The 25,984-nt window shown below is 35.9% G+C and overlaps 2 protein-coding genes across 3 annotated transcripts in view; both read left to right on the top strand.

Annotated features, from left to right (window-relative positions):
* The window catches only part of LOC117918559 (CLIP-associated protein), a 45,625-nt gene extending 30,237 nt beyond the window's left edge, over positions 1–15,388 (top strand). For both annotated transcript variants that reach the window (XM_034835298.1, XM_034835297.1), the window contains exons 12-21: positions 1,922–2,020; positions 2,108–2,459; positions 2,650–4,442; positions 4,597–4,698; positions 6,412–6,516; positions 6,679–6,753; positions 6,837–6,905; positions 7,070–7,138; positions 12,167–12,268; positions 14,926–15,388. In XM_034835298.1, the coding sequence (XP_034691189.1) occupies positions 1,922–2,020; positions 2,108–2,459; positions 2,650–4,442; positions 4,597–4,698; positions 6,412–6,516; positions 6,679–6,753; positions 6,837–6,905; positions 7,070–7,138; positions 12,167–12,268; positions 14,926–15,087 (2,928 nt within the window). In that variant the 3' untranslated portion in view covers positions 15,088–15,388. The remainder of the gene's footprint in view (positions 1–1,921; positions 2,021–2,107; positions 2,460–2,649; positions 4,443–4,596; positions 4,699–6,411; positions 6,517–6,678; positions 6,754–6,836; positions 6,906–7,069; positions 7,139–12,166; positions 12,269–14,925) is intronic.
* Positions 15,389–15,651: 263 nt separating this feature from the next.
* On the top strand, positions 15,652–17,400 carry LOC117918966 (two-component response regulator 24-like). The gene is made up of 2 exons (XM_034835963.1): positions 15,652–16,925; positions 17,009–17,400. The coding sequence occupies exons 1-2, from the start codon at positions 16,647–16,649 to the stop codon at positions 17,180–17,182; spliced, it is 453 nt and encodes a 150-aa protein (XP_034691854.1). The 5' UTR covers positions 15,652–16,646; the 3' UTR covers positions 17,183–17,400.
* The last annotated feature ends 8,584 nt before the right edge of the window (positions 17,401–25,984 follow it).

Raw genomic sequence — 25,984 nt, 5'->3', positions numbered from 1 at the left:
GGTTGGGACCTTGTCCACCCAAATGCTCTTTTTCGGGAAGGTAATGGCATTAGACCCTGTCAACAACTTGTAGGCATCTCTAATCCGAAAGCGGCCGTGTCCCTCTCCTTTCCATATCACTGCGTCCTCTTCAATAGAGGTCCTCAAATCCCTCAACATATGCAACAGCTCTCCCAAGGCGTCCAACTCCCAATCATTAGAGTTTCTAGAGAGTCTTATGTTCCAACCTCCTTGACCGAGGCTCGAGTCCCACATCTCATTTACCGATGCATACCTATGGACCGCCAAAGCAAACAACTGGGGAAAAGCTTGGGACAACGCCTCATTTCCGCACCACAGGTCAGTCCAGAACCTTACCTTAGTCCCCTTGCCCACTTTGAATTCTATATTCTCCCAACACCAAGACGACTCCTTCAGAATATCCCTCCAAACCCCCACCCCAAACGTTCCGCGGGCCTCCTTAGTTCTCCACCCAAAACCCAACTGGCCATACTTCACCCCAATCACCTTCCTCCAGAAGATATCTTCCTCAAAGGCAAACCGCCAAATCCATTTCCCCAACAGGGCCTTATTCAAGAGATCAATTCTCCGAATGCCTAGACCCCCACTCTCCTTTTGGGTGCACACCACCTCCCAATTGATTAGATGGATTTTTCTTTCCGTACTTCCCCCTCCCCAAAGAAAATCCCTCTGAATTTTTTCGTAGGATTTTGTTGAGGTTCTTTAGTAGGTAAAAGAGCACCAAATGGTTTCTACCCTGGACTTACGTCTTTTTCTCTTTGTACTCTGGTACTTTTCCTTTTTGAAGAATTTTCTTGTGTACAAATTCTTACATTTGCATAATCTAATACAAGTATAATTTCTTATCAAAAACAGAAGAGGAAAAAAAAGAAGAAAAAAACAGAAAGACGTGCAGTGATTCATGCTTCATGAACTGAGTGAGAAAGAGAGACTGACTCCTCTTCAACCTTTCAAAACCATAAACTAATACTTGGACCCATTAATAGTTAGAGACAGCTTAAGCTGTGTGTGATGATTAGAGCATTAGAATAGACCTCAAAACTCCATGTGTTGGAAGAAATACTAACTGATGTTTTTGTTTTGAGAAAAAAGTTTAACTTTGCATCACAACTGAATTGAGCCATCTCGCACAATTAATTCTGGAAGATGGTAGGGAGGCACTAGCCATCAATTCCACCTCAAACATTGTAACTTTGCTCCAAAACTGAATAAAGCTGCAGTGGATATTGTTTTTGAGTGTTGGGATGGTCTGTTGCAGTGGATAGTCAATCTCTGATTTCCTTTTTTCCCCTCTACTAAATTCATAATCTGTTTTTGTTTCATTTTCTTTCGTGGTTAATTGTCATACATGTGATTGTACAGTACAAGTGGGTTTAGATGTGTGTAATGGATTGACAATGGATTTTCTACCATGATTGTTTAGGTTTGTTCCTAATAATTCTAACTTTAAAAGCACTGTGGATACCTAGGAACCTGTTGACAGCATTAATTTTTCACACATGATATTATTCATTTTACCACCCATAATTTTCCTGATAGGCAAGAATTATATTCCTTTCATGGGAGTTGGACCTGGAACCTCCCGCATCCCTATTCAAGCCCTTTGACATAATAAAATGAATTGACTAATCATGACAATTTTCTTGCTGTGTTTTTTATATCCTTTTCATTTGTTGAAGCTAATGAATAAGCTAATACTTCATATTATATTGCTCCATTTGTTGACAAGAACTTTCATTAGTCGTTGGTATATATTTTAAAGGTTAATAACATATACAAACATATGAATTAATATCTGATATTGAATATGTTTTTCAACATTTATTCCATGATGATATCCTGTGACTGGTAATGTCCTTAAAGGTTCATCATATGAACTTATCAAACTGAAACTCAACAGGTAAGACTAACTGCCAGGATGTGCTACAGAATGTTTGCAAAAACTTGGCCAGAGCGTTCCCGGCGCTTATTTGTGTGCTTTGATCCTGTTATTCAAAGGGTATATCGTCCTTTTCTCTCCAAAGAACTTCTTTACCTGATTTTATCTATTAATACATAGATATTAATGCAGTCATTTTTTACACAGATAATAAATGAAGAAGATGGGGGTATGCATAGACGGCATGCTTCTCCTTCACTACGTGAGAAAAGTTCACAAATATCATTTACTCCTCAGACATCTGCTCCTCATCTACCTGGATATGGAACTTCTGCTATTGTAGCCATGGATAGAAGTAGTAGTTTACCCTCCGGGACATCTATCTCCTCTGGATTGCTTCTCTCACAAGCCAAATCTGTTGGAAAAGGTACAGAACGAAGTCTTGAAAGTGTGCTCCAAGCAAGCAAGCAGAAAGTTACTGCCATTGAAAGCATGCTTAGAGGTTTGGAATTATCCGACAAGCATAATTCAAGTCTCCGATCATCTAGTTTGGATCTAGGTATTGAATGGTTTTGTCAATTAGATTATTATCTTTGATCATAATATTGATTTGACTGTCAATCTATGAAGCTATTCAATGGTTTACTGTTGAATCACTATCTGATTGACCAATGGTCAAAACGAAGCTGTCTTTAATGTTTGAACAATTTATGAACGGCTAAGTTTTTCTCTTATTGCCCCTAGCGCAGGAGTTGACCCTCCATCATCTCGTGATCCTCCATTTCCTCTTGCTGTTCCAGCATCAAATCAACTTACAAACACTTCGATGGTAGAATCAAATGCTTCTAGTTTTGTTAAAGGGAGTAATCGCAATGGTGGCATGGCTTTATCTGACATCATCACTCAAATTCAAGCTTCCAAGGATCCGGGAAAATTGTCATATCGAAGTAACATGACAAGTGAGCCACTGTCAGCTTTTTCATCATACTCAGCTAAGAGAGTTTCTGAAAGACTACAAGAAAGAGGTTCCCTTGAAGACAACAGTGAAATCAGAGAGGCTAGGCGATATATGAACCAACAAAGTGATAGGCAATACTCTGACACGCCCTACAAGGATGTGAATTTTAGGGATAATAGTTACATTCCCAATTTCCAGAGGCCCCTTCTAAGAAAGAATGTTGCTGGTCGGATGTCTGCAGGAAGGAGGAGGAGTTTTGATGATAATCAGTTTTCACTTGGAGACATGTCAAGCTATGAAGATGGTCCAACATCTCTTAATGATGCTCTTGGCGAGGGACTCAGTCCAAGTTCTGACTGGTCTGCTAGGGTTGCTGCCTTTAATTATCTCCGGTCATTGTTGCATCAAGGCCCAAAAGGTGTTCAAGAAATTATGCAGAGTTTTGAGAAAGTAATGAAGTTGTTTTTCCAGCACTTGGATGATCCCCACCATAAAGTTGCACAGGCAGCACTTTCAACACTTGCAGATATTATTCCATCTTGCCGAAAACCCTTTGAAAGTTATATGGAGAGGATATTGCCACATGTTTTCTCACGGTTAATTGATCCAAAAGAGTTAGTTAGGCAACCTTGCTCAACAACTTTGGAAATCGTCAGCAAAACTTATGGCATAGATTCTCTTCTACCTGCTTTGCTTCGTTCACTAGATGAGCAGCGATCACCAAAGGCAAAATTGGCTGTCATCGAGTTTTCTATTAGTTCATTCAACAAGCATGCATTAAATTCTGAAGGCTCCGGTAATAGTGGCATCCTAAAGTTATGGCTTGCTAAATTAACCCCCTTAGCCCATGATAAAAATACAAAACTGAAGGAAGCTGCTATTACGTGCATTATCTCAGTTTACTCACACTTTGATTCAATAGCTGTCCTTAACTTTATTCTTAGTTTATCAGTTGAAGAACAAAATTCCCTGAGACGAGCCCTTAAGCAGTACACTCCTCGTATAGAAGTGGACCTAATGAATTTTTTGCAGAGCAAGAAAGAACGCCAGCGTCCTAAATCTTCTTATGACCCATCTGATGTTGTTGGAACATCTTCTGAAGAAGGATACATTGGAGCATCAAAGAAAAATCATTTCTTGGGAAGATATTCTGCTGGCTCCATTGACAGTGATGGTGGCAGGAAATGGAGTTCAGCACAAGAATCAACCCTGATTACAGATTGTGTTGGCCAAGCAACTTCTGATGAAGCTCAAGAGCACATGTATCAGAATCTGGAGACTAATTCTAACACTGAGGGTCTTAGTTCCAAAACCAAGGATTTGACTTACATGGTCAATTCCATGGGTGAAAACATAGGATCCTGGTCCAGCCGGCTGGACAATGTGGACAGTAGTGTAAATTTTGAGACTTCTACTCCGCGCCCGGACATTAATGGTTTGATGAGCTCAGGTCACACGGGGATCACAGAAGGCTTTGGCCAAGATAATGAAGCTCAACCTGAGTTGGACCATAATCATTCAAAAGCAGTGAAGATCAACTCTGCTACAGAAACAGGACCCAGCATCCCTCAAATTCTTCATTTGGTATGGCCATGTGAAATTGAAAAATTTTCGACATAAATTTTCAGTATCTTTCAGGATAACATAAAGTTATTGACTTCTCGGTCTTTTTAATGTGATAATAAGAAAATTTTGAGATGGCATCATAAGCATGAGGTTTCCATCCCTTTCTCTGTAGATTTGCAATGGAAATGATGAAAAACCTACAGCAAGCAAGCGTGGTGCCCTTCAGCAATTAATTGAAGCTTCTGTGGCTGATGATCAAGCCATTTGGACCAAGGTATGTCAGTTTCTATGTTTGTTCTTCTCTGTGAGGGGAATCGGATTGAAGAAAATTATAGATTCTAATATGTTTTGGTTGGAGTTCATTCATTCTCTGGTGATGCTTTTCTCCTTTCAAACTGTAAGAACATTTTTGGGGGTTGATTATAGGTCTGCTGCCACAGGAACTTAGCTATATTTATTTTTAGGCTCCCCCCTTCTCTCTTCTGTGTGTGTGCATGTGCCTAGTACTCAGATCACACTTTCTTACTTGAGTGCAACCAAGTTCATTCACTGCTGCATGATTCTTTGAGTTCTTTAGAATCTTGCTTGAAGCACTTAAAAATCTGTGGATGATTTTCTTTGTGTTATGAAATTTCTACATTATCCTTCTTCTGGAAGAATCACTTCAGGAATATTTCAATGGTTTATGATTGATGCTTGATGAATGCACCAATCAATGCAAGTTAACATGCATATATTCTTTGGCAGCCGCTAGTATGGCTTGCTATTACCATGAGTAAGTTATTTACTCTCTTCAGATGCTTCAGCGATACTAACAGTATTTAGCTCCAGATGTCCTAATCTATCAGTAGATAACCTGATTGAAGTATGATAATTATGATATATACTATTCCTTCTGCTTGCAAGTGAATTGAGTCATAGTTGTGAAAGGCGCGCCTAGGCTCCGGGTGGCGCGACGCCACCCTCCAGCGCCTCGCCTGAGGGCAGGCGACGCCCCTTCACGAAGGCGCCGCTTAGGTGCGCAAGGCGCGACGCGGTCCACAGGTGCACCTCGATCCCCTACCTCCTCCTTCTTCTTCTTCTTCTCCTTCTCTTCTTCTCCGGCGTCGGGTTGCAGAGGGCAGAGAGAAGCCCTAACTTCTTTTTTTATTTTTTGGGACCAAAATGATGTCATTTTGGACATCTTTAAAAAGGGTCAAAACGACATCGTTTTGGCCCTTTTTATTTTGAAAAGAACAGGCCAAAACGACGCCGTTTTGGAGCTTGTTCCTTTAAAATAAAAAACAGGCCAAAACGACGCTGTTTTGGCCCTGTTTTCCCTTCCAGCCCCCTTTTCTGGTTGTTTTCAACCCAACAACTCTCCCAAAATTTGCCCTAGCCTCAGCCGTGTAGTGGAGAAGTGAAGAAGACGAAGAAGAGGAGGAAAAATGTAGGAAAAATAGGAGAAAAATAGAGGAAAAATATATGTAAATTAAGGTGCGCCTCACTTCACTAAAGCCCGCGCCTTAGGTGCACCTTGCGCCTCAGGCTCCAGGACTACTTTGTGCCTTGGTGCGCCTTGAGCCGTTTAAAACTATGAATTGAGTGCAACTTGTAGATGCTACTTTTTATTTATTAAAAATACTTTTTGATCTTTTCATTTTCCTGAAATGTTATTGTACTTGATCTTCTTCCCTATGCTTTCACTCTAAGATGTGTATAAGCAGATGTGCATGCTCAGTGGGCAATATTTTTCTCATTTTACTGGTTGAACCTTTTTCTTTTCAAAGCTTGATTATCTTGTACTTGTCTAATTTAATGCATATTATTGAATGTCCCTTAATTTGCATGCTATTAAATTGTTGTGTAGTTATTTTCAAAAGATGTTCATTTGGTATAGTTTATTAAGAACCATGATATTTATTATTAAGTTAAAAAAATATTATGTGATGTTTCAATTTTTATTTAGTTTTTCCTTTTTAATGATAGCTAAGTGGTATTTATGCAGTACTTCAATCAGATTTTGACAGCCATACTTGAGATTTTGGATGATTCTGATTCTTCAATCCGGGAGCTTGCTCTTTCATTGATAGTTGAAATGCTAAAAAATCAGGTTTGTTGCATTTATTTATGGTGCACCTTGTGGTCCATTTACACTGCGTATTTCATCTCAAGTTACCAAATATTATTCCCCTAATTGCTTTCCTCCATTACCTTTCTTATTCTCTTCAAATGTGCCCTACCATTTTTATTTTTTTTCTGTTTGCATTTCCAGAAAGGCTCCATGGAAGATTCAGTTGAGATCGTAATTGAAAAATTGCTTCATGTTGCTAAGGACATTGTTCCAAAGGTAACCTCCATTTGTTGAACAAGCTCTCCATTTATTTTATTGTTTTCTTTTCCATGTCTCATGGTATTCTATTTCCTATTCAGGTTTCAAATGAAGCAGAACATTGCTTGACTATTGTGTTGTCTCAGTATGATCCATTCAGATGTTTAAGTGTACGTGGCTAAAATTTTAAACTAAAATTCTAAAATGCCAACACTTTCTGTGCCTTAAGGGTCTTCTTTTGGGGAAATAAATAAGCCACAAATTGAAGAGTGTTTGGCAATGATTCCCTAGTGTGTTAAATCTTTTTTAATATTCTTATTTGCTGATGTTGCAGGTTATTATCCCACTATTGGTGACTGAAGATGAGAAAACTCTGGTTACTTGCATAAATTGTTTGACAAAGGTACTTCTTTTTGAGCATCTATACATTGTATCACAGATACTGGTTTTAGGCATCTTATAATACTATTTTTATGGTAGATATTCCACACCTTTGCGGTTTGAATCATATCTGGCCGTGTCATGTTGAAATTAACTATTGTCCTCTTGCTGCATATGTGAATATATAACCATGAGACAATTATAATGCTTTATGACAGTACTTTGAGATAATCTTTTGCTCTCAAGCACAACATTTGAGTAAAGGTTTTGTGAGCTGTGGATGAAGGACCACATTGTTGATTAACTTGGAAAACAGGGTTTAAAGTTGAGTGTTGTCATAGAATGAGTACCTTGAGCGTTCAGCTCGCTTGAGTGATATCTGCTACAATTGACTTTAGGGTGCTTTGGTTTGCTAGCATCTAAACTTAAGGATGAAAATCATATTTCTGGAAATAAAGTCCAGAAAATATAATAAAGTTGGGAATTGAAATTTATTTCCATTATACCTTTTTACCATCTTCAGAATTAATTGACATAATAACCTGTCAACTAATTTTTATAAAATTAGATCTTGTTATAAGTGAAGAAAGAAATAAAATGAAATTTTCTACATTCCCTTTATCTTCATTTCGTAGGAAGGAATAAAAAAATACCAAGTCCTCCATGAGTATGAGAGTTCCCAAATTTGAGGGCATCTCATATCCAAGGAAATTAAAATAATAAGATGCCCCATTTGCTGGTTAAGATACCTGTGAACCAATTGTGACCTGGAGGTTATACCTGATTTTTTGATAGACAAAGGCAGAATGGAAAAAAAAAGGCCTAAAAACAGGGGGTGTACCCTATGTATACAGGCAGTATACAAACAAAGCCCAACCAGGCTGCAGAAAAAAGAAACAGAACCTACAAAACCTACAAAAGGGAGGCTAGTCTCCATTAAGGACACCCAAAAATTCAAAAAGAGAGGGATTGTCTAACCCCAAAACTGGCTAAGACCACTCTAAAAGTGAATGGGTAAAGAGGTTCCTCAGACTTGGGTCAGACATCTCTTCCTCTTGGAAAGTTCTTTGATTTCGTTTTCCCCAAATACATCAAAAAAGACAAATCGGAGCCAATCCCGATATCACTCTTTTCTTCTTCCTCAGCCCCTTAACTTTCCATTGTAGAAGAAGATTTCTCACTGAATCCGGGAACACCCAAACCAGTCTGAAAGAAGTTAACAGTAGAGTCCAAGGCATTCTTGTCTTGTCACAATGAATCAAAATGTGGTCAGCCGACTCCTCACTTTCTTTGCAAAGGCTGCACCTATTGGCCTGGAGGTTATACCTGATGACTTCTTGTCCTTCATTTTTTATTTTTTATTTTTTTTTCCTTTTAACGAAGAAGAAACAGAGAAGACAAAAATGTCCTGTTGTCATTTTTCTGTGTCTGTTGCACCATGAATTCCTTAATTGGAGGCATTAAATCCTCTTCCAGCAGCAGAGTATGAAGTAGATTCACTGTACTGTTCCTGCTGCCTTTTGTCACAATGAGTGCTTCCTTATCATTTAAATGGCAGCTCATGATGGTAAATCCAAAGTCGGGTGTGCATATTATCATGCTCTTTCTCTCTCTCTCTCTCTCCCATTTGTAGAAATCTGTGGAGTCATGATAAGTTCCTTGCACTAAAATAAAGAAATGAATAATGAGACAATCAATCAATGAATTATGACTTGATTTTTTTTTTTTGATAAGTAAAAAGAAGTATATTAAACGAGGTGCCCTTTAAGTATACAGGGAGTATACACACCACCTTCCCTAACTAGGAGCCTATCCAGTCTACAAAACTTACAAGAGAAGAATGACTCTCTGCTAAGGAACCCTTGACCCACGACCAAAGATTACATACAAAAGAATATTTCAACCTTTGAAGCGAGAGATCCTCATCCCCAAACGCTAGCCTATTTCTCTCCTTCCATATTAACCAAAAAATACATAAAGGCGCCATTTGCCAAGCCTTCTTGCGCCTTTTCCCCACAAACCCTCCATTCCACCCAAGAAGGGTTGTCTTCACAGTACACGAAAGAGTCCAAGATATACCAAAAAGGGAGAAAAGAAGGTTCCACAGGACCCACGTCTTGACACAATGCAGTAGGAGATGATCCATTGTTTCTTCTTCAGATAGACAAAGAAAGCACCTATTTGCCAAAGAGAAACCCCTCCTTTGAAGTTGCTCCTGCATTAAAACTTTACCCGAAGAAGCCTCCCAAGCAAAGAAAGCTACCTTTGGAGGCACTCTTGCCCTCCAAATTCTTTCGCTAGGGAACATAGAAGAGCCCCCCGGCTCCATCATAGAATAAAGGGACCTAACTGAGAAAGCCCCATCATTTGAAGCTGTCCAGATCACTCTATCTTCCTCCTCTCTTTGAACCTTGAAAGCATGGATCTTCTGCAACAACCGCTCCACTAAATCAATCTCCCAATCATTAAACGCCCTTGCAAAAAGGGGAGTTCAACCATCCCCATCACCAACGGGATTCCAAACCTCCAAAACCCAAGCATTCTTCGACATGGACATGGAGAAAAGAGAGGGAAAAGACTCACAAAGTGGCCTATCTCCACACCACTTGTCTTTCCAAAATTTGACTCTTTGCCCATTACCCATATGGTAAGCTACCCTGCCATCTAACAGCCCCCACTTCTTCCTAATTGCTTTCCAAAGCCCAACTCCGTTTCTCCCCATCACATCCCGAGTACACCAGCCCCCCTCCTCTTCGCCATACTTGAGGCTAATTACACGCCTCCACAACGCCTCTCTCTCATTAGCAAACCTCCAATTCCACTTACACAAAAGGGCACTATTCATCAAAGCTAAATTTCTCACCCCTAGCCCACCTTTTCTTTTCTCGAAGCACACCAAGTTCCATCTTACAAGGTGAGGTTTTTGGGCTAGAGCTCCCCTATCCCACAGAAAATCCCTCTGAATTTTCTCCAATCTCAACCTCACTTTTCTAGGCAAATAGAAGAGAGACATCAAATAAATAGGCATACTGGACAAAGTGCTTCTGATTAGGGTGAGTCTCCCCCCTTTAGATATGTACTGCCTCTTCCACAGAGCAAGCCTTCTACGAAACCGCTCTTCAACCTCATCCCACACCGCCAAAAAATTGAAAGCTGCCCCTAAAGGCATTCCCAAATAGCAAGAAGGAATCCCACCCACTTTACACCCCAACTCCAAGGCCAAACCCTCTATATTAAGCACCCTTCCCACTAGGATCATCTCACTCTTCTCTAAGTTAATCCTTAAACCCGAATATGCCTCAAACCACATGAGAAGTCAACTTAGATAAGTCATCTGATCTGAAGACTCCTCACAAAAAACCAACGTATCGTCCGCGAACAACAAATGCGAGATTTGCATCCCCTCACCCCTCCCACCACTCACCTTCCACCCAGATAAGTAGCCCCCATTAATAGCCCTTCTCATCATACTACTGAAAACCTCCATGGCGATCACAAACAAATAAGGGGAGAGGGGATCTCCTTGTCTTAACCCCCTCGTGCTTTGAAAAAAACTGGATGGAGAACCATTAACTAACACAGAGAATTTCACTGTGGAGATGCACCAATCTATCCACTTTATCCATCTCTCTCCAAAACCCATCTCTTTAAGAACAGTCAACAAAAAGCTCCAGCTAACACGGTCATAAGCCTTCTCTATATCCAACTTGCATAACACCCCTCCCACATTGTCTTTCAACCTTGAGTCCACAGCCTCGTTTGCAATCAGCACTGCATCCAAAATCTGTCTACCCTCCACAAAGACATTTTGAGACTCTGAAATCACTTTCCCCATCACCTTTTTAATTCTATTGGCCAACACCTTGGCCAATCCAGTTGAAAGAACTATGAATTGAAGTAATAATATTTTTGAATCATCAGAACATTTTTAATATTTCTTTTTTAGTTTCTATACATGAAGTCTTTGTGAATCCATTTAGTTCTTTCCCATTTCTTTGTTCCAACCATTCATGAATTCTTCTCTCTTTTCGTTGATTTAATCCATTTTCTTTATTTATTCGATTCATGGCCATTGGCAAAATAGAAGGACTTCTATTAGCATCCTCCTCTAAATTCACTATAGTAAGTCAAATTAGATACAACTTTAGTTCATATATAAACTAGTCATAATATCAAGTATTTGTATTTTAGGTTCAATCAGATTCTAGACTCAATTCTTTTCTTCCTTTCTTGCCTTTTATTTGAAAATGAAAAGATAATGGGAGAGAGACAGCCTCCAACTTCTCGCACATTCTTTTCTAAATTCAGTGATTGGACAAAAGCAAGAATAAAATAGAAAGACAAAATTGGAAAGGAGGGGAAGTGGGGGGAAAGAGAAAAAGAAATGAAATAGGCAAGGTTATTTTTTATGGCTCAAGTATACATGTTTTTTGTCACTTCCATGTATTTTATTCCTTGTATAGGCTATAACACCAACTGAAGTGCTCTATCTAATGTTTGTTTCAAATGCTGGTTCACTTTTTGTAGTCTCTCCTGTTTGTTCAGCTATATGGGTTCATGTGAAGGGAATCCATTCTCTTGTCTTGCTCTAAATTTGTACATTGTGGAAGAATGTCTTGTCCTTCTTGATCTTTTTAATTAATAGAAAAGATCTATTGGGTTTCTTTATAAAAAAAAAGAAAGAAAGGTTAATTGAAGTGCAATTGATTGTGTAAACCCAAGGGGAAAAAAATTTCTCCTTGCAGGGAGGGGGATGTCCGTAGCTTAATTAGTTGGCAATTCTCTTTTATTCAAACAACTTATTTGTATTGGCCAAAAAGGAAAATGTAATGAATAGTTGGGTTGTAATAAGCTATAAATGTCTGACTTGAAAGACAACCTTAGGTAGGATTCTTTCTTATAGTCTTGCAGGAATTTTCTCTAGCTGTCTAACCTCAATGATAAATAAATAGACAAATATATTACCTCGCAGATTCATTTTAAGACTACAGTAGCATGTGTTATTTTTATGGATGATTTTATTGTTTAGCCTCTCTGTTTTTATTTTCAGCTTGTTGGCCGGCTCTCACAAGAGGAAGTCATGGCACAATTGCCTTCCTTTTTGCCTGCTCTTTTTGATGCATTTGGGAATCAGAGTGCAGATGTTCGTAAGGTAATAATTAATTCTTTTTAATCTAGATTTTATATTTCCCATTTTAGCAGTATGAAGATGTGATCTATCAGGTGAAAAGCTTAAAAAAGACCACTGTAATCCACTTTATATTTATAAAATTCACATTTTTTCCTTTTTAATATGAATGGTAGTCCTTTTTAAATCCAAGAGTTCTACTGCTCCAAATAACACAACCTAACCCACTGGGAAAGTGTATCTTTACTGAATTTTAACCTTGTAAGCTGAATTTCTTCATAAGAGAGAGTGTGTAGTCACTAAATATATATGCTAAAAATGGTAAGCATTCTGTAGTATGTAACTAACTTGCAAATGAGGAATGACAAGTTCCTTCCCCCTTTAGACACCATTTGGGCTAAGGTATATCTAAATTGTGAATTTTTCAATAGATCCCTTTCTCAGCATTTATGCATGGATTTTTGTTTTTTTCAATGGGAATTGCATGATAATTAGAGTATTGGTAAAGGGACTCTTCTTCATCAACATTTTACAGACTTAAAACTCTCCAATTAGGTTCTTGGGTACCACTTCAAGCTGTCTATTTGCCCACCTTTTGTTGGTATTTATAAATTTGAATCTAGAGGATACCCTCGTATTGATCTTCTTTCACTAAGGTAGAGAACTTTAGGGTATCATATGATACAATGATACAAGTATTTATAAATGCTTCAGTTTCATGTGAACAGTCATCTCTTAATATCTAACTCTGCCTTAATTTATTAGACTAATAAGTAGAGTGCTTTTTGGAAGATTAGTTAAGGGGTTTGCGGTGGATTGGAGTAGAGAAAAGGAGGGAAGCTCTCATGTGCTCTGGATGATGCAGTTCTGTTTTGTGATGTTATATGTTTCTTTGAAGAGATGAAAATTGCAACTTGCACAAGATGCTGTTCTCCTGTTCTCTTAGGGGTGGTGTTCCTTTTCACTTTTAAGAGCTTAAAATTAATGTTGTTTAAAAGAGTCAATTCCAGAGTGAGTAGAGGTGATATAGGGATTGGGAGTAAATCTTTCTTGTGATATTGGTGTCTTCTCTTTCTTAACAAGATTTGTTAGATCTTGGAAACATGCTTGGTATGGGAAGTAGTTCATATGGAGAACTTCCTACATCTTATGAGATTGTAGTGCATAAAGAATCTTGGTTAGGATCTGATGTAATGTGGGTGTAGTTGGTGGATAACCTATTTCTTCATTGCAATGTTGCTATATGTGGGTGTCTGATTGTCATCTTTTTGGGGGGGCTTTTTGGATTATGCCAAGGTCAGTTATTGATTTTCTAGTTGGAAGGAGATTGGGCTCTGGTAATTGCACTGGCAGAAGTTCAGGGGAAAGTTCCTCATACTACCTTTTGAAAGCAATAAAATCAAAGAAATTTTAGGAGAGGGAGGTGACTTTGGTGGGTTAAATTTATATCTGGTTAAGTGTATTTGGTGGACTTTTGCTAAAGGTTTTGGGCTGTATACTTCTTATTTTATTTCTTAGATTCTGTTGTCGAATCTGGAGATAGGTGGTAGAAAAGTGCACATTGATCAAGAGATGCAAGCGGATCTTCCTTTCACTGTTGAATATGAGGTTGTTCATTCATCATTCTCAGGATTCCAACCTTCTAGCAACTCAGAGATAAAGTTTTTTCAATCACATGCTTCTTGGAGATGACCCAACATATAAATCTTGATATCAATATTTTTCCTCCCTAATTATATGGATAGAGAATTCTTTCTGAAAATATGTGGGGTCATGACCTTCTACATCTCCATAGCAACTAACATGTTAGTGCAATAAAAAAAATAGTTAGTGCATTATTTCATAATTTTTCTTTATTACAGTGTTCTGAAAAGGAATACATATATTTATTTATTTTTTCTAATTAGAGAATATAGGACAAGGAAGGATAATGCATCCTCCAACTGAAAAAATAAAGCCTTGGTCAAACAATCTCCTCAAATGCTAAAATGCCTATAAAATTCGTTAAGCATAGGGACTTCTCTTATTATAGAGAAATCTGTTGGTGTTCAAGCAACATGATTGATTTGTCAAATGTCAGAAATAAATGTTGAATGAATGAGTGATCCATAACTTGATTGACATGTCTAAATACTTTTCCCCTAAAAGATGAATATGATACTTTAGCTTCTATTTATCTGATACTCCATATTTTTTTACTAGCTATAAGCCACTCTAATGGAGACCATTCCAGATGTTTGGACCATACTACCCCAGTTAAATTCAGGACATTCTCACAGTTATGCACGTATTGACGACTATTCTTAGCTTTAAAAATATATTTCAGTCCACAGGAGTTCTTTCAATGGCCTCCCATGTACCTGATCAGAGCCCTGCCTATCTTTGATCTCTTGTCTTTTGGGCTTCTTATGTCAAAAATTAACATCCAAAAATAGTACGCATCACACAAGGGTGAATTTATAAGGCCCTACATGAGAAGCAAAGCTCGTAACTGTTAGGGGTACATGATGGGCGAAAGGATAGATCTTTGCCTCTTATCCTATATATTGCTTATTTTTGACTGACAATTTGCTTGATATGACATCATAATGACAAAGTTGTGCTTAAATACATGATATTCTACCTATGCATGCATTTATATTTATTTTGTATATTGATTTATTTTGAGTCTCTGTTGGCAGACTGTTGTATTCTGTCTAGTGGACATCTATATCATGCTTGGGAAAGCTTTTTTGCCATACCTGGAGGGGCTTAACAGTACACAATTGCGGTTGGTGACGATTTATGCTAATCGAATCTCACAAGCAAGGACAGGTGCCACAATAGATGCAAATGTTGATTAGCGGGGTTTCCATGAAGGAAATTGCGGGTTTTGGGTATTGGTCATGGTCATGGTCATTCATTGTTGTGTATTTTGTATATTGTGTGAGATGTGCATTTCAAGGGTGGGTTTTCTTTGTTTGTTAAAATTTATAATTTGCCTTTTTGTTCATCTTAGTTACCTGATTTGGTTGGTTTTGAGGGAGACTGCTTGTGGTGGGGAACAAATGTGTGAAAATTGTACTATTGTGCTCATATTGAAATCATATTTTCATAAAAATATATCCCTACTATGGGACAAATGAAATCTGGTTTTTGGAGAAATATGGTTGTGGGAATCTTAGTTCACTTGTATTAGCGTCTTTTAATGTTTGTTGAACATGAGAATAAAGTGGTATATTTGCTTATCACACGTGATACACTAGAGTGAATTTTTCTGGTTTGGGTAAATTTTACCCTTTTCCCCCAAATGATTTTTCCTTTTCTTTTCAACCAACAAGGCCGGGTTAAGGTGCATTTTTTTTATTTCTTTAATTTGTCATTTTTTAATTTATTTTTAATTTTATTTTTTTATTTTTTCATTTCTTTCATTTCTTTCACTTTTTCTCTTTATTTTCTTTCTTTCACAATTTTCCCTCAAATTTTTGAGGAATCAAACATGGCCTAAGAAACAAAGGGCATATTGTGGACCCGCAAATGATGTGGGTTTGGGACAAATTTGGGGACCTACAAATACGTTTGTGTTAAATATTTAGATGTCATAAATAAAAATGTACCCTCAAATGAAATTACTGTGGAGATATGAATACAAACATGCTTCTAAGTTATTTCAATTAGACATTTTCAGCTGTGTGCACAGTTGGATATCCGCCAAAACATGATTTGAGAATTTATTCTTTTCTATTCAAGGCAACATAATGTGGTGGCATACATAAGCATTTTGAAACTAAAAATAAGAACTCTGCTATCCCTATACTACCAAAATTGAGAGATTCATTTGATCATTATTTGAGTTCACTATCATATCCTACATTCATCAATTATTTTCCCATTTCATTTCTAGTTGTCCTTTTTTATTTTAACTACCAACTTTGACCAATCTTCTATATTAGTTGACGTAGAAACCAAGATTAATAAAGATAACGGTGCCTTCATACTTTACACAACATATAGCTTATGGTTTATTTATTGGATCAAGATTTCTACCACCAAAATATATGCATATATTTAATTTTACGTGATAATTAAGGTTGAGATATGAGAAAATCTAAAATATCACCCATTCAAAGAAAAAATCTAGCCTTGGATTATGTACACCTTTTGGGAATCCTCCTCACATGTATTCACCTTTCTCTTCATAGCTGGAGATGGTAGGTGAGAGGAAAATGTTGGTTCTCCACCATCTATATAACCCTCTCTGCAAGTTTATAGATAGTCATCAAATTTGAAGGGTTCTTTTTTGTAGGTATCGACATTGTGATTTCTATACTTACATGTCCTTTTTAGTTTCTAAACAATTTTTTTTTTTTTTTTCTTTCTTTGTAAGATTATCAGGTTCCAAGGACAATCAATCTGGAGTAAGATGAAGCTACTCAATGGGATCAATAGCAATAAGAAATCATGTCAACAAGGAATCTCATCTCTAGGAAATGGTGATTTGATTTCGGATGAAAAGCTTACTGCTCTTGTGGTAGATAGCGATATAATTTGTCAAGTATTGGAAAAAGCAATTTTAGAATCTCAAGGCATTCAAGCCCAGGTTGTGGGGAGTGGGAGAGATGCTATAGATCTCTTAGCCTCTGGGGTGAACTTTGATCTCATTATCATAGCTATGGTGCTCCCGATCATGAACGGGGTTGAGGTAAGCCTATCAACTTGCAATGTGTGGCTATACGTGTAGTGTGTTGTGTAGTATCCCGATCATGTGTTATTCTTTGATGATAGACCACTAGGCAAATTCGAGCAATGGGCATTCGTAGCAAAATGTTGGGCGTTACTGCTTGCTCATATGAAAGGGAGAGACGAGCGTTTTTGGATGCTGGTGTGGATGAGTTTATTGAGAAGCCGCTTACTCCTCAAAAGTTGGCATCTGTTTTGAGAGAGATCAGAAATGCTTGAAAGAAAGGTGGACCCAATAGAAGACCCGATTAAGTTCTGCTAAGTCATGTCTTGCTGTCTATTTTTCTCTCTCTTCTATTTTTTTCTCCCTGAAGTTGATGTACTATTGTCACTAGACAAACAAAGAATATTTATAGTGACAATTGTAATAATAATAATATTAGAAAATTGGGTCCTCTAACTTTAATGAGAAAGTGTTAGTGGTTAGTTTGTTTGAAGTTATACTTGTAACATTATTAGCTATTAGCTTTAATTATAAAATATCGAGCCTTAATCACCTTGGATTTGAAAATCCTCTCCAATTATACCAGAGTTTTCAAAAGGTCTTAGTTTGGTAATAAATCAAGTTATTGTACCATTATGTTACCAAGCCATGGAAGGAAGATTCTAAGACTCATACCTTATGACTCTCATGTAATAAAAAATCTTTATTCTTCTTATATTAGGTTTATTGTCAACAATTAACAAAGTTAGCATATAAGCTGCAATGTTCACCGCCAGAGTTTTGATCCTTAATCCCTTGGGGAATTGTTTTAGTGGGCCCCACCCTTCGCCCTCTCGCCCTATTTCCTTGAGAGGGTTCGTCCTACATACTTCCTTTATAGTCTTTTTTTATTTCCTGCTCATATATACCTGATTGAGTTAATATGCTTTCGGCTTCGATTTGCTTTGCGGCTAAAATCTCTTTTGTTGGAGTTGGGTTTGGGTGCCCAAGTGGGCTGACCCAACCCGACCCAAATAAATGAAAAAATGGGAGAGTAGTTTCTAGGAGTTTTAAAACTACCCAGAAACTATCACTATTAAAAATAAAATAAAAAAAGTTTTTTTTAATTATCTCTCTCTCTCTAAGTGAAAATTCTCTCGATGAGAATTCTCTCCTTGAGAAACTAGAGAGAGATATTTAGGCTTTTCTCTCCGGGAAATAAAAGAGTAAGAATATAATTCTTCAAAAAAAAAAAACAAAAAGGTCCTCTCTTGAAGTTATACCTAGTTTTCTCTGTGAAACGAAGGTCAAGGGTCTTGTGCTGTGAGAAACGGAGGATTCTCGTATTTGTAGTTCCATTCATGACTTGAGGCAACAAATTTGGCTAGTGAAACAACCAATCTAGATCTTGGAGCATTTCAGAAGGTAACCGGGAAGCCTTATTATTCATCATTGGTATCAAAGCCCCATTAGGTTGTTTTCTAGCTTTTGTTTTTGTTTTTTGTTTTTTTTTTTGTTTTTTCTCTGTTTCAAAAGAAGAAGAATGTTTTCGTTTTCTTTGAAAAAGAAATAAGCAGAGAAAGAAATGTTTTCTGGTTATGGTTCCAATTAAGTATGAGGTTTACCAAATTGTTGATGAAATGTGGCAAGCTCTAAAGGAAAAAGTATGGTGGACTTTTAGCTACAAAACTAAGAGAACTTGTAATGAAATTTAGAAATTACAAGATATGACCAAACCATACAATGAAACAACATCTTAGGGAGATGAAAAGAATGATAAGAGAGCTTAATACATTCGAACATGTCTTCACTAATGAGCAACAAGTTGAGGCGGTCATCAAATCTCTACCAAAGAGTTGTGAACATATGGTGGTGAATATGACACATGATAAGAGTGTCAAGACCTTTAATGATATAGTTTGCCATCTTGAATTGGAAGTCAAGCGACTTATGGTGGCTAGGCCTAATGAACAAGCTCATGTAGCTGAATCTAGTTTTTGCAAAAACTTCCAACTTTAAGCATAATAGAAAATTCTTTAAGAAAAATAAGAGATTTGATGATGCTTCAAAGAAAGAAAAAATCGAGACACGCAAGAAGTTTAAGTGTGCTAAGAAGGATAAGAGCAAGTTCAAATGCTATAATTATGGCAACTAAGGTCACTTTACTCGTGAGTGCACTCAGTCAAACTAGACTTAGTTCCCACTAACCATATAGCTAGAGACCAAGGAGTATATGTAAAGATTCGATGAATTAGTTTTGGTACAAGATGAATCTATGTAGGAAATAACTTTAAAGTTGAGGTTAAGGGTATTGGAATGTGTAAATTGGAGTTGCGTAGAGGATGTACCCTATTCCTACATAATGTTCTTTATGCTCCAGATATTCGATGAAATTTAGTCTCTATGTTAGTCCTTCTTGGTTTAGGTTTCAATTTGAATTTTCATGATTCGGTAATGGAGTTGTATTTGGGAACAACATACCATGGTCCTGGATTTGTTCTGAATGGTTTTATGGTTCTTGATATTGATAATTGCGTACTGTCTAATACTAATGATAGTTATTATTCGTTGATGACTAATTCTAGAAATACATGGGATAATGTGATCATATGACATGCTAGACTTGGGCATATTGGACAAGAAAGAATGAATAGACTAGTTAGAGAAAATCTACTAGGTCAATTCACTAAAATTGATATGCCAACTTGTGAATATTGCCTAGCTGGTAAGACAATAAGAAAATCATTTGGAAAAGGAACTAGAGCTGAAATACCATTACAATCGATCCATTCTAACATCTATGGTCCTATGAGTATTAGAGCAAGGCATGACGCCTTATATTTCATCACATTTATAGATGACTTTACTCGTTACGGTCATGTTTATATGCTTTCTCATAAGTCAGAAGTATTAGATTGCTTTAAACACTACATTAATTTAGTTGAGAATCAGTTGGATAAAAAGATTAAAACATAAAGAACATATTAGGGTAGAGAATATCTATCAAAACAATTTAAAGATTTATGTGATGAAAAGGGTATTGGTACACAATAGACTATTCCAAGGACTCCACAACAAAATGTTGTTGCTAAGAGGAGGAATAGAATGTTGTTACACATGGTTAGATCAATGGTGGCTCAATCCATTCCTCCTATTTCATATTGGGGAGATGCATTGTTGACTACTTCTCATGTACTTAACCAAGTACCCTCAAAGTTTGTTTCATATACTCCATATGAGTTATGGGATAACTAAAAGCCCGATCCTAGCAATTTGTGACCTTGGAGGTCAGTGACATATGTTCACAGTCTTTCTCATAAATATGGAAAATTAGGTCATAGAGGAAGGAAATGTATCTTTATAAGATATAGTGAACACTCCAAAGGGTATGTGTTCATAGGTGAGCATGAAGATGGAATAGTAACTGGATTAGAATCAAGAGATGTCACTTTCTTAGAGGACAATTTCCCACATATGGGTAAGATTGATAGGGATTTACATCTTTATGAAATGATGGATCCTTACATAATATCCATACTCGAATAGAAATTGATGCTTGAATCGAGTGGGAGTGAACTAGTAGTACTTGTAGCAAGTATAGTAAAAGAGTCAATGTTGAGAAAAAATTCTCGATAAATTATTCCTCGACAATGATTTGAGATTGAAGGGGAAGTTCATAGTCACACAATATGATGATGTTGAGCCTAAGCCGGTTCAAAAGACTCTTACTTGTCCAGCTAAGGATGAATGGAGAAAAACAATGGAAGATGAATTGGAGTGGATGCGAAAGAATCAAGTCTAGGACTTGGTTGATCTGCCTTCAGATTGAAAAGCTATTGGGAACAAATGGGTTCTTAAAATAAAATGAAAGGCAGATGGATCCATTGAAAATTATAAAGCTCAATTAGTGGCTAAAGGGAATACCCAACAAGAGGGTATAGACTATGAGGAAACCATCTATCTAGTAGTTAGGTTTACCTCAATTCGCCTCATTCTAGCTATAGTAGCTCATATAGATTTAGAGTTACACTAAATGGATGTTAAAACAATTTTCCTTAATGGAGAGTTGAATGAAGAAATCTATATGGAAAAACTAGTGGATTTCATTATCCAATGCCAATAGCACAAAGTGTGCAAGTTAAATTAATTGATTTATGGCCTTAAAATTATCGTCTAGGCAATGGTATTTAAGATTTCATTGTGCAATAACTTCGTATGTTTTCACAATGGTTGATGAAGACCATTGTGTTTATATTAAGCAAAATAAAAATAAATATCTGTTATTATCTTTATACATGGATGATATACTTATAGCTAGAAATGATTTGGAGTTTGTATAAACCATTTAAAGATGGTTGTCATCTACTTTTGAGATGAAAGATATGGGAGAAGCATTTTACATTTTTGGAGTAAAAATCTATAGTGATTGTTCTTATAAACTAGTGACTCTTTTACAAGAGCACTATATTAAGAATATCATTGAATGATTTAATATTCAAGATTGCAATCCCATTGACACTTCATTTGCAAGAGGTGAAAACCTAAGTAAAGAAATGGGTCCAAAGACTCCAAAAGAAAAAAGAAAAATAACTAATGTTCCCTATTTTAGTGTTTATGGGTGTCTAATGTATGCTGCGATGTGTTCAAGACTATATATATATATATCTACTATGTTGTTGGGATGGTGAATCGTTACCAAGAAAATCCTAGAATAATGCATTAGAAAACAGTAAAGAGAATTCTTCTGTATCTAATAGGCATTGTGGACTATTCCATTTGTTATCAAGGCAAAAAATTGTGCTTGTGGGTTACTCACATGCCGCTTGGGCAGGTGATCTAGATGAACACAAATCAACATCTAGATAAATTCTTGCTTAATAATGGTGCCAGATTATGGAAAAGCAAGAAAAAAACTTGTATAGCTTTGTCAACCATTGAAGGTAAATTTACTGTTCGTTCAGCTGTAATATAAGAAGTTGTATGGTTGAAAAGATTTTTGCAAGGCTTGGGAATAGTCAAGGATGTTTTTGAGCCAATGACAGTCTAAAGTGACAATCAATTTGAGACTATTTATGTAAATGGTCTAAATTATTATGGAAGAATTAAAAATCTAGATACCAAGAATAATTTTAAAAGAGATATTATTGCACAAAGAGAAAATGATCCTGAATATTTATCTATATGTGAAATGGTTGTTGATCCATTCATGAAATCCATTTTAAGAAACATGTTTTTTGTACATGTAAAGTCATTGGGATTGCGTAGGTTATGATCTATGTGGATCATATGTCATGGATCATTATTGATTGGATATAAGATACTTTATACATGATAAAATGACATGAATATTTGTTATTCATATAATTGAATATGTAATTGGTACTTACATATATAAGTATGTCAACAGGAAGAGGTTGGCTCTCTCACATGAGCAACCACCCCAATCAATATGTTTATGAGTTAGGATGAGACACAATATACTGATGTTGATAAATGAGTGAAAAGTATACAATAGATGATGAGTGTTGTCTCGATTAAGTATTAAGAAGAGGTTTATAATAAATGACATCTTGACCAAATGTAATCACCCACAATTACATTTGCATGTTTGAACCGGACTTGAGTTTTAGCATAAAAGCTTTAAGGAGAACCATAGATGCAAAACTCAAACAAGCTGCTAGTGTGAAGCTCTTAATTGAGGTCCGTATGGTGGTAGTTTGACATACACTCTCCAAGTGAAAAGAAACCACCATAGCATGTATTTCATACTACATGTGTTTGAAGGTGACTGATAAGGAAAGCGAGTGATTAATCCTTGCATCCTCACTATGTGAGATCCTTAGGGCTTATTACAATTATAATAGCCCATATTGTACTCTTTGTACTTTTAACTATGTTTTGAGGTGACAAATTAATGTTGCTACTTTGGTATGTTTCCGACGGGAATGAAATAATTTATCCTTATGTGACATATTGGGCAAGTAGTTAATTTGGATCTAAAAGGCATGAGCTCATAAGGAAGACTTTTTTGAGTTACATTGATAAAGATGTGTTCATGGTCAATCAGTTATATTGCTTTTGTAGTTGATATAATTATGAATGCATTTATAATGTTGGATGGTATACAACTTTGAAGGATTAAGTGTATACATTAAAATGTAAGTAAATAAGTATGGGGTACAACGAGACATGATTATTATTGTTCATTCATAATTTTTTGGGGTTGAGCTAATATGTATCCCTAATAGGTGCATAAGTTTATAGCTCACAAATTGCAGGTGTTCACACATAGTCACATGACCCATTTGCCTATATGAATGACCTTCAAAAGTGGAATAGAATGGACTTGGATGAGTGATCAGTCTAGTTTAGCTTGTCTTGTGCAAGTGGGAGATGTTGGAGTTGGGTTTGGGTGCCCAAGTGGGCTGACCCGACCTGACCCAAATAAATGAGAAAATGGGGAAGCAGTTTATGAGAGTTTTAAAACTACCTAGAAATTGTCACTATTAAAAATAAAACAAAAAAGTTTTTTTTTAATTATCTTTCTCTCTCTTTGAGTGAAAACTCTCTCGGTGAGAATTCTCTCCCTAAAAAACCAGAGAGAGATATTTTGGCTTCTCTCTCCATGAAAACCATAAAGAGAAGAAATATATTTTCTTCTATCTCTAGGAAACAAAAGATTAAGAATATAATTCTTCTAAAAAAAAAAAAAACAAAAAGGTCCTCTCTTGAAGTTATTCCTAGTTTTTTCCATGAAACGAAGGTCAAAGCTCTTGTGCTGTGAGAAACGAATGGTTCTTGTATTTGTAGTTCCATTCATGACTTGAGGCGACAAATTTGGCTAGTAAAACAACCAATCTGGATCTTGGAGCATTTCAGAAGGTAACCTGGAAGCCTTATTATTCATCATCTTTGATGAGACTTATGTAGTGTGTATCCAAGCACACCCATGGTTGGTGGAGTACTTGTCGAGGCAAAAGGGCCCACTAAGTGCTAACCAAGGGTTAAGACGATAAAGAGTAAGATTAACCCCCATATATATATATATATATATATATATGTATGTATTAGAACTTAATAATTCAAATAAATACTTAATGGGCTATTAGATGAGGAATTTGCTAATACATAATTTGAAATAACAAAATAAAATCTAATAAAAAATTTGAAAATCTTGAATGTTTTCTTACAAATTAATTTTGAAAAAGCAAGGAAGCTTTAATTTTGAAATAATCTCCTAATATAGTTAACTGAAGCCTAAGAGAATGGATGAATGAGACTATATTTTAAAAATAATAAATATTGAACAATTTTTAGCAATCAATTAATAAGCATATGCTATTAACTATTAATAGCAAGATAAATAAAATGAAATAAGTAAAATAGTGAAAAAACATATATCAAATACCCAAAACTAAAATATATAACATTCTCCTTTCTAGTTATATCCACCCCCTTGTCCTTGTACCAATATTAATTCATAGACACATATGTTTCCATTTTTAACCCAAAACCAATAATGATAACCTAATGCTAAGAAAGCTCCGCAACATAGAGGACTAATTATCACCCAATTAGAGGACCAAGCCTTATGCACCCAACCTAGGTTACAAACCCCAAACAAGAAATCTTTATACTAAACACAAGATAAGCAATCAATTTTGGATCTATCAAGCAACCAAGCCTTCTTTAATGCTTTTTAGTCTCCAATTTGAAAGGTTTCACCCTTGTGTAATACATGCTCAATGCACTCCTATACAAGATAGGTTTAGTGACTTTTAAGTGTACTCAATCTTACACAAGAGAATAAATAAACTTACATGTAAAGGAAGAACACTTTTTAGGTTTTTATTGGTGATGATGGTGAATCTTTTTTCAAAAACGAGTCAAAAAAACCCTTTTAGTTAGGCAAAAAGGCCCCATAAGTCATAAATGAAGTATTAAATGCTCCTAAGTCTAAATTTTATCACTTAATTCATTTTAAAGTTACTCAAATATATGCAAAATTATACCTTTGAGCATTGGAACGAAGCTTAAAAAAGCTTGATCAAATCGTCCATAACTTAAATTGGAACGCATAGCTTGTTGGAAGTCTTCAACCTTCAACATTCACATGTACATGACTTAACCTTAAGGTCTCCAAGGTTATGAGATTACCGACTTTATAGGCTCTATTACTTTAACAATGTTTCTTTTTTATCATATTTTTGACAAAATTCTAAAAGAAAAATTACATAAACAAAATATAAAGAGTAAAACTTAGGAATAAGTTGAAATAAAAAAAACAAAAAAATCTCAAAATCATAAGGGTTTTGAGCATAAGAGATTTTCTTGAAAGTAATTACATTGTAAAATAAAAATAGTACAAGATAAGTACAAACAAAGGTAGAATTTAGGGTTATTTAATTAAAAGGCTCATTGAAAACCCAAAATTTGAAATTTAACCCTTAATCCTATTTTGGTCTAATTTGGACAAAAATACCCCTCATTATTTTCTTGTAAAAATAACCCTCTCTTTTAAACCCTACATGTAAATACTTGAAATGATAAAGGACATTTATGTAAAAAAAATGGGTTATTTTTCAAGCAAAAATATGGGAAGGGTTAGATTAAGAATATTATATAGAAACTTTGATAGGATTTCTCTTAAAGCATGAGCATCTCCTAAATACAAAAAGCATTATATACATAATTTTATCTCAACATGATTCCATCTATCTCAAAAAAAAAAAAAAAGCCCTAATAAATATTCAATTTTTGTTAACAATAAGTCATCTATGATAATATGCAATAATAATCAAGGAAAAACAATCCATAGCATCAAAATATATCTATTAATATATGCAATGAGAGCATTCATAATATAGTATCCCAAACAAAGTCACTAACTATATGTGTTTGAGACGCACGTTATCTTCCTTTTTGTCATAAAGTGTACAAATGAATTCATATAAGAAACTCTATCAACTGCAAGCAAATATCCTAAGAAGCATAAATAAAATGTCCAATAATAAATAAAAAGAAATACATAATTAGCAACTCACCATGAAATATCTTTGCATATTTTGAATAATTTCATAAAAAATCATTATATAGAA

The sequence above is a fragment of the Vitis riparia genome, chromosome 7, assembly GCF_004353265.1.
Source record: "Vitis riparia cultivar Riparia Gloire de Montpellier isolate 1030 chromosome 7, EGFV_Vit.rip_1.0, whole genome shotgun sequence".
Taxonomy (NCBI): domain Eukaryota; kingdom Viridiplantae; phylum Streptophyta; class Magnoliopsida; order Vitales; family Vitaceae; genus Vitis; species Vitis riparia.
This window is presented reverse-complemented; position numbering and strand designations above follow the sequence as displayed.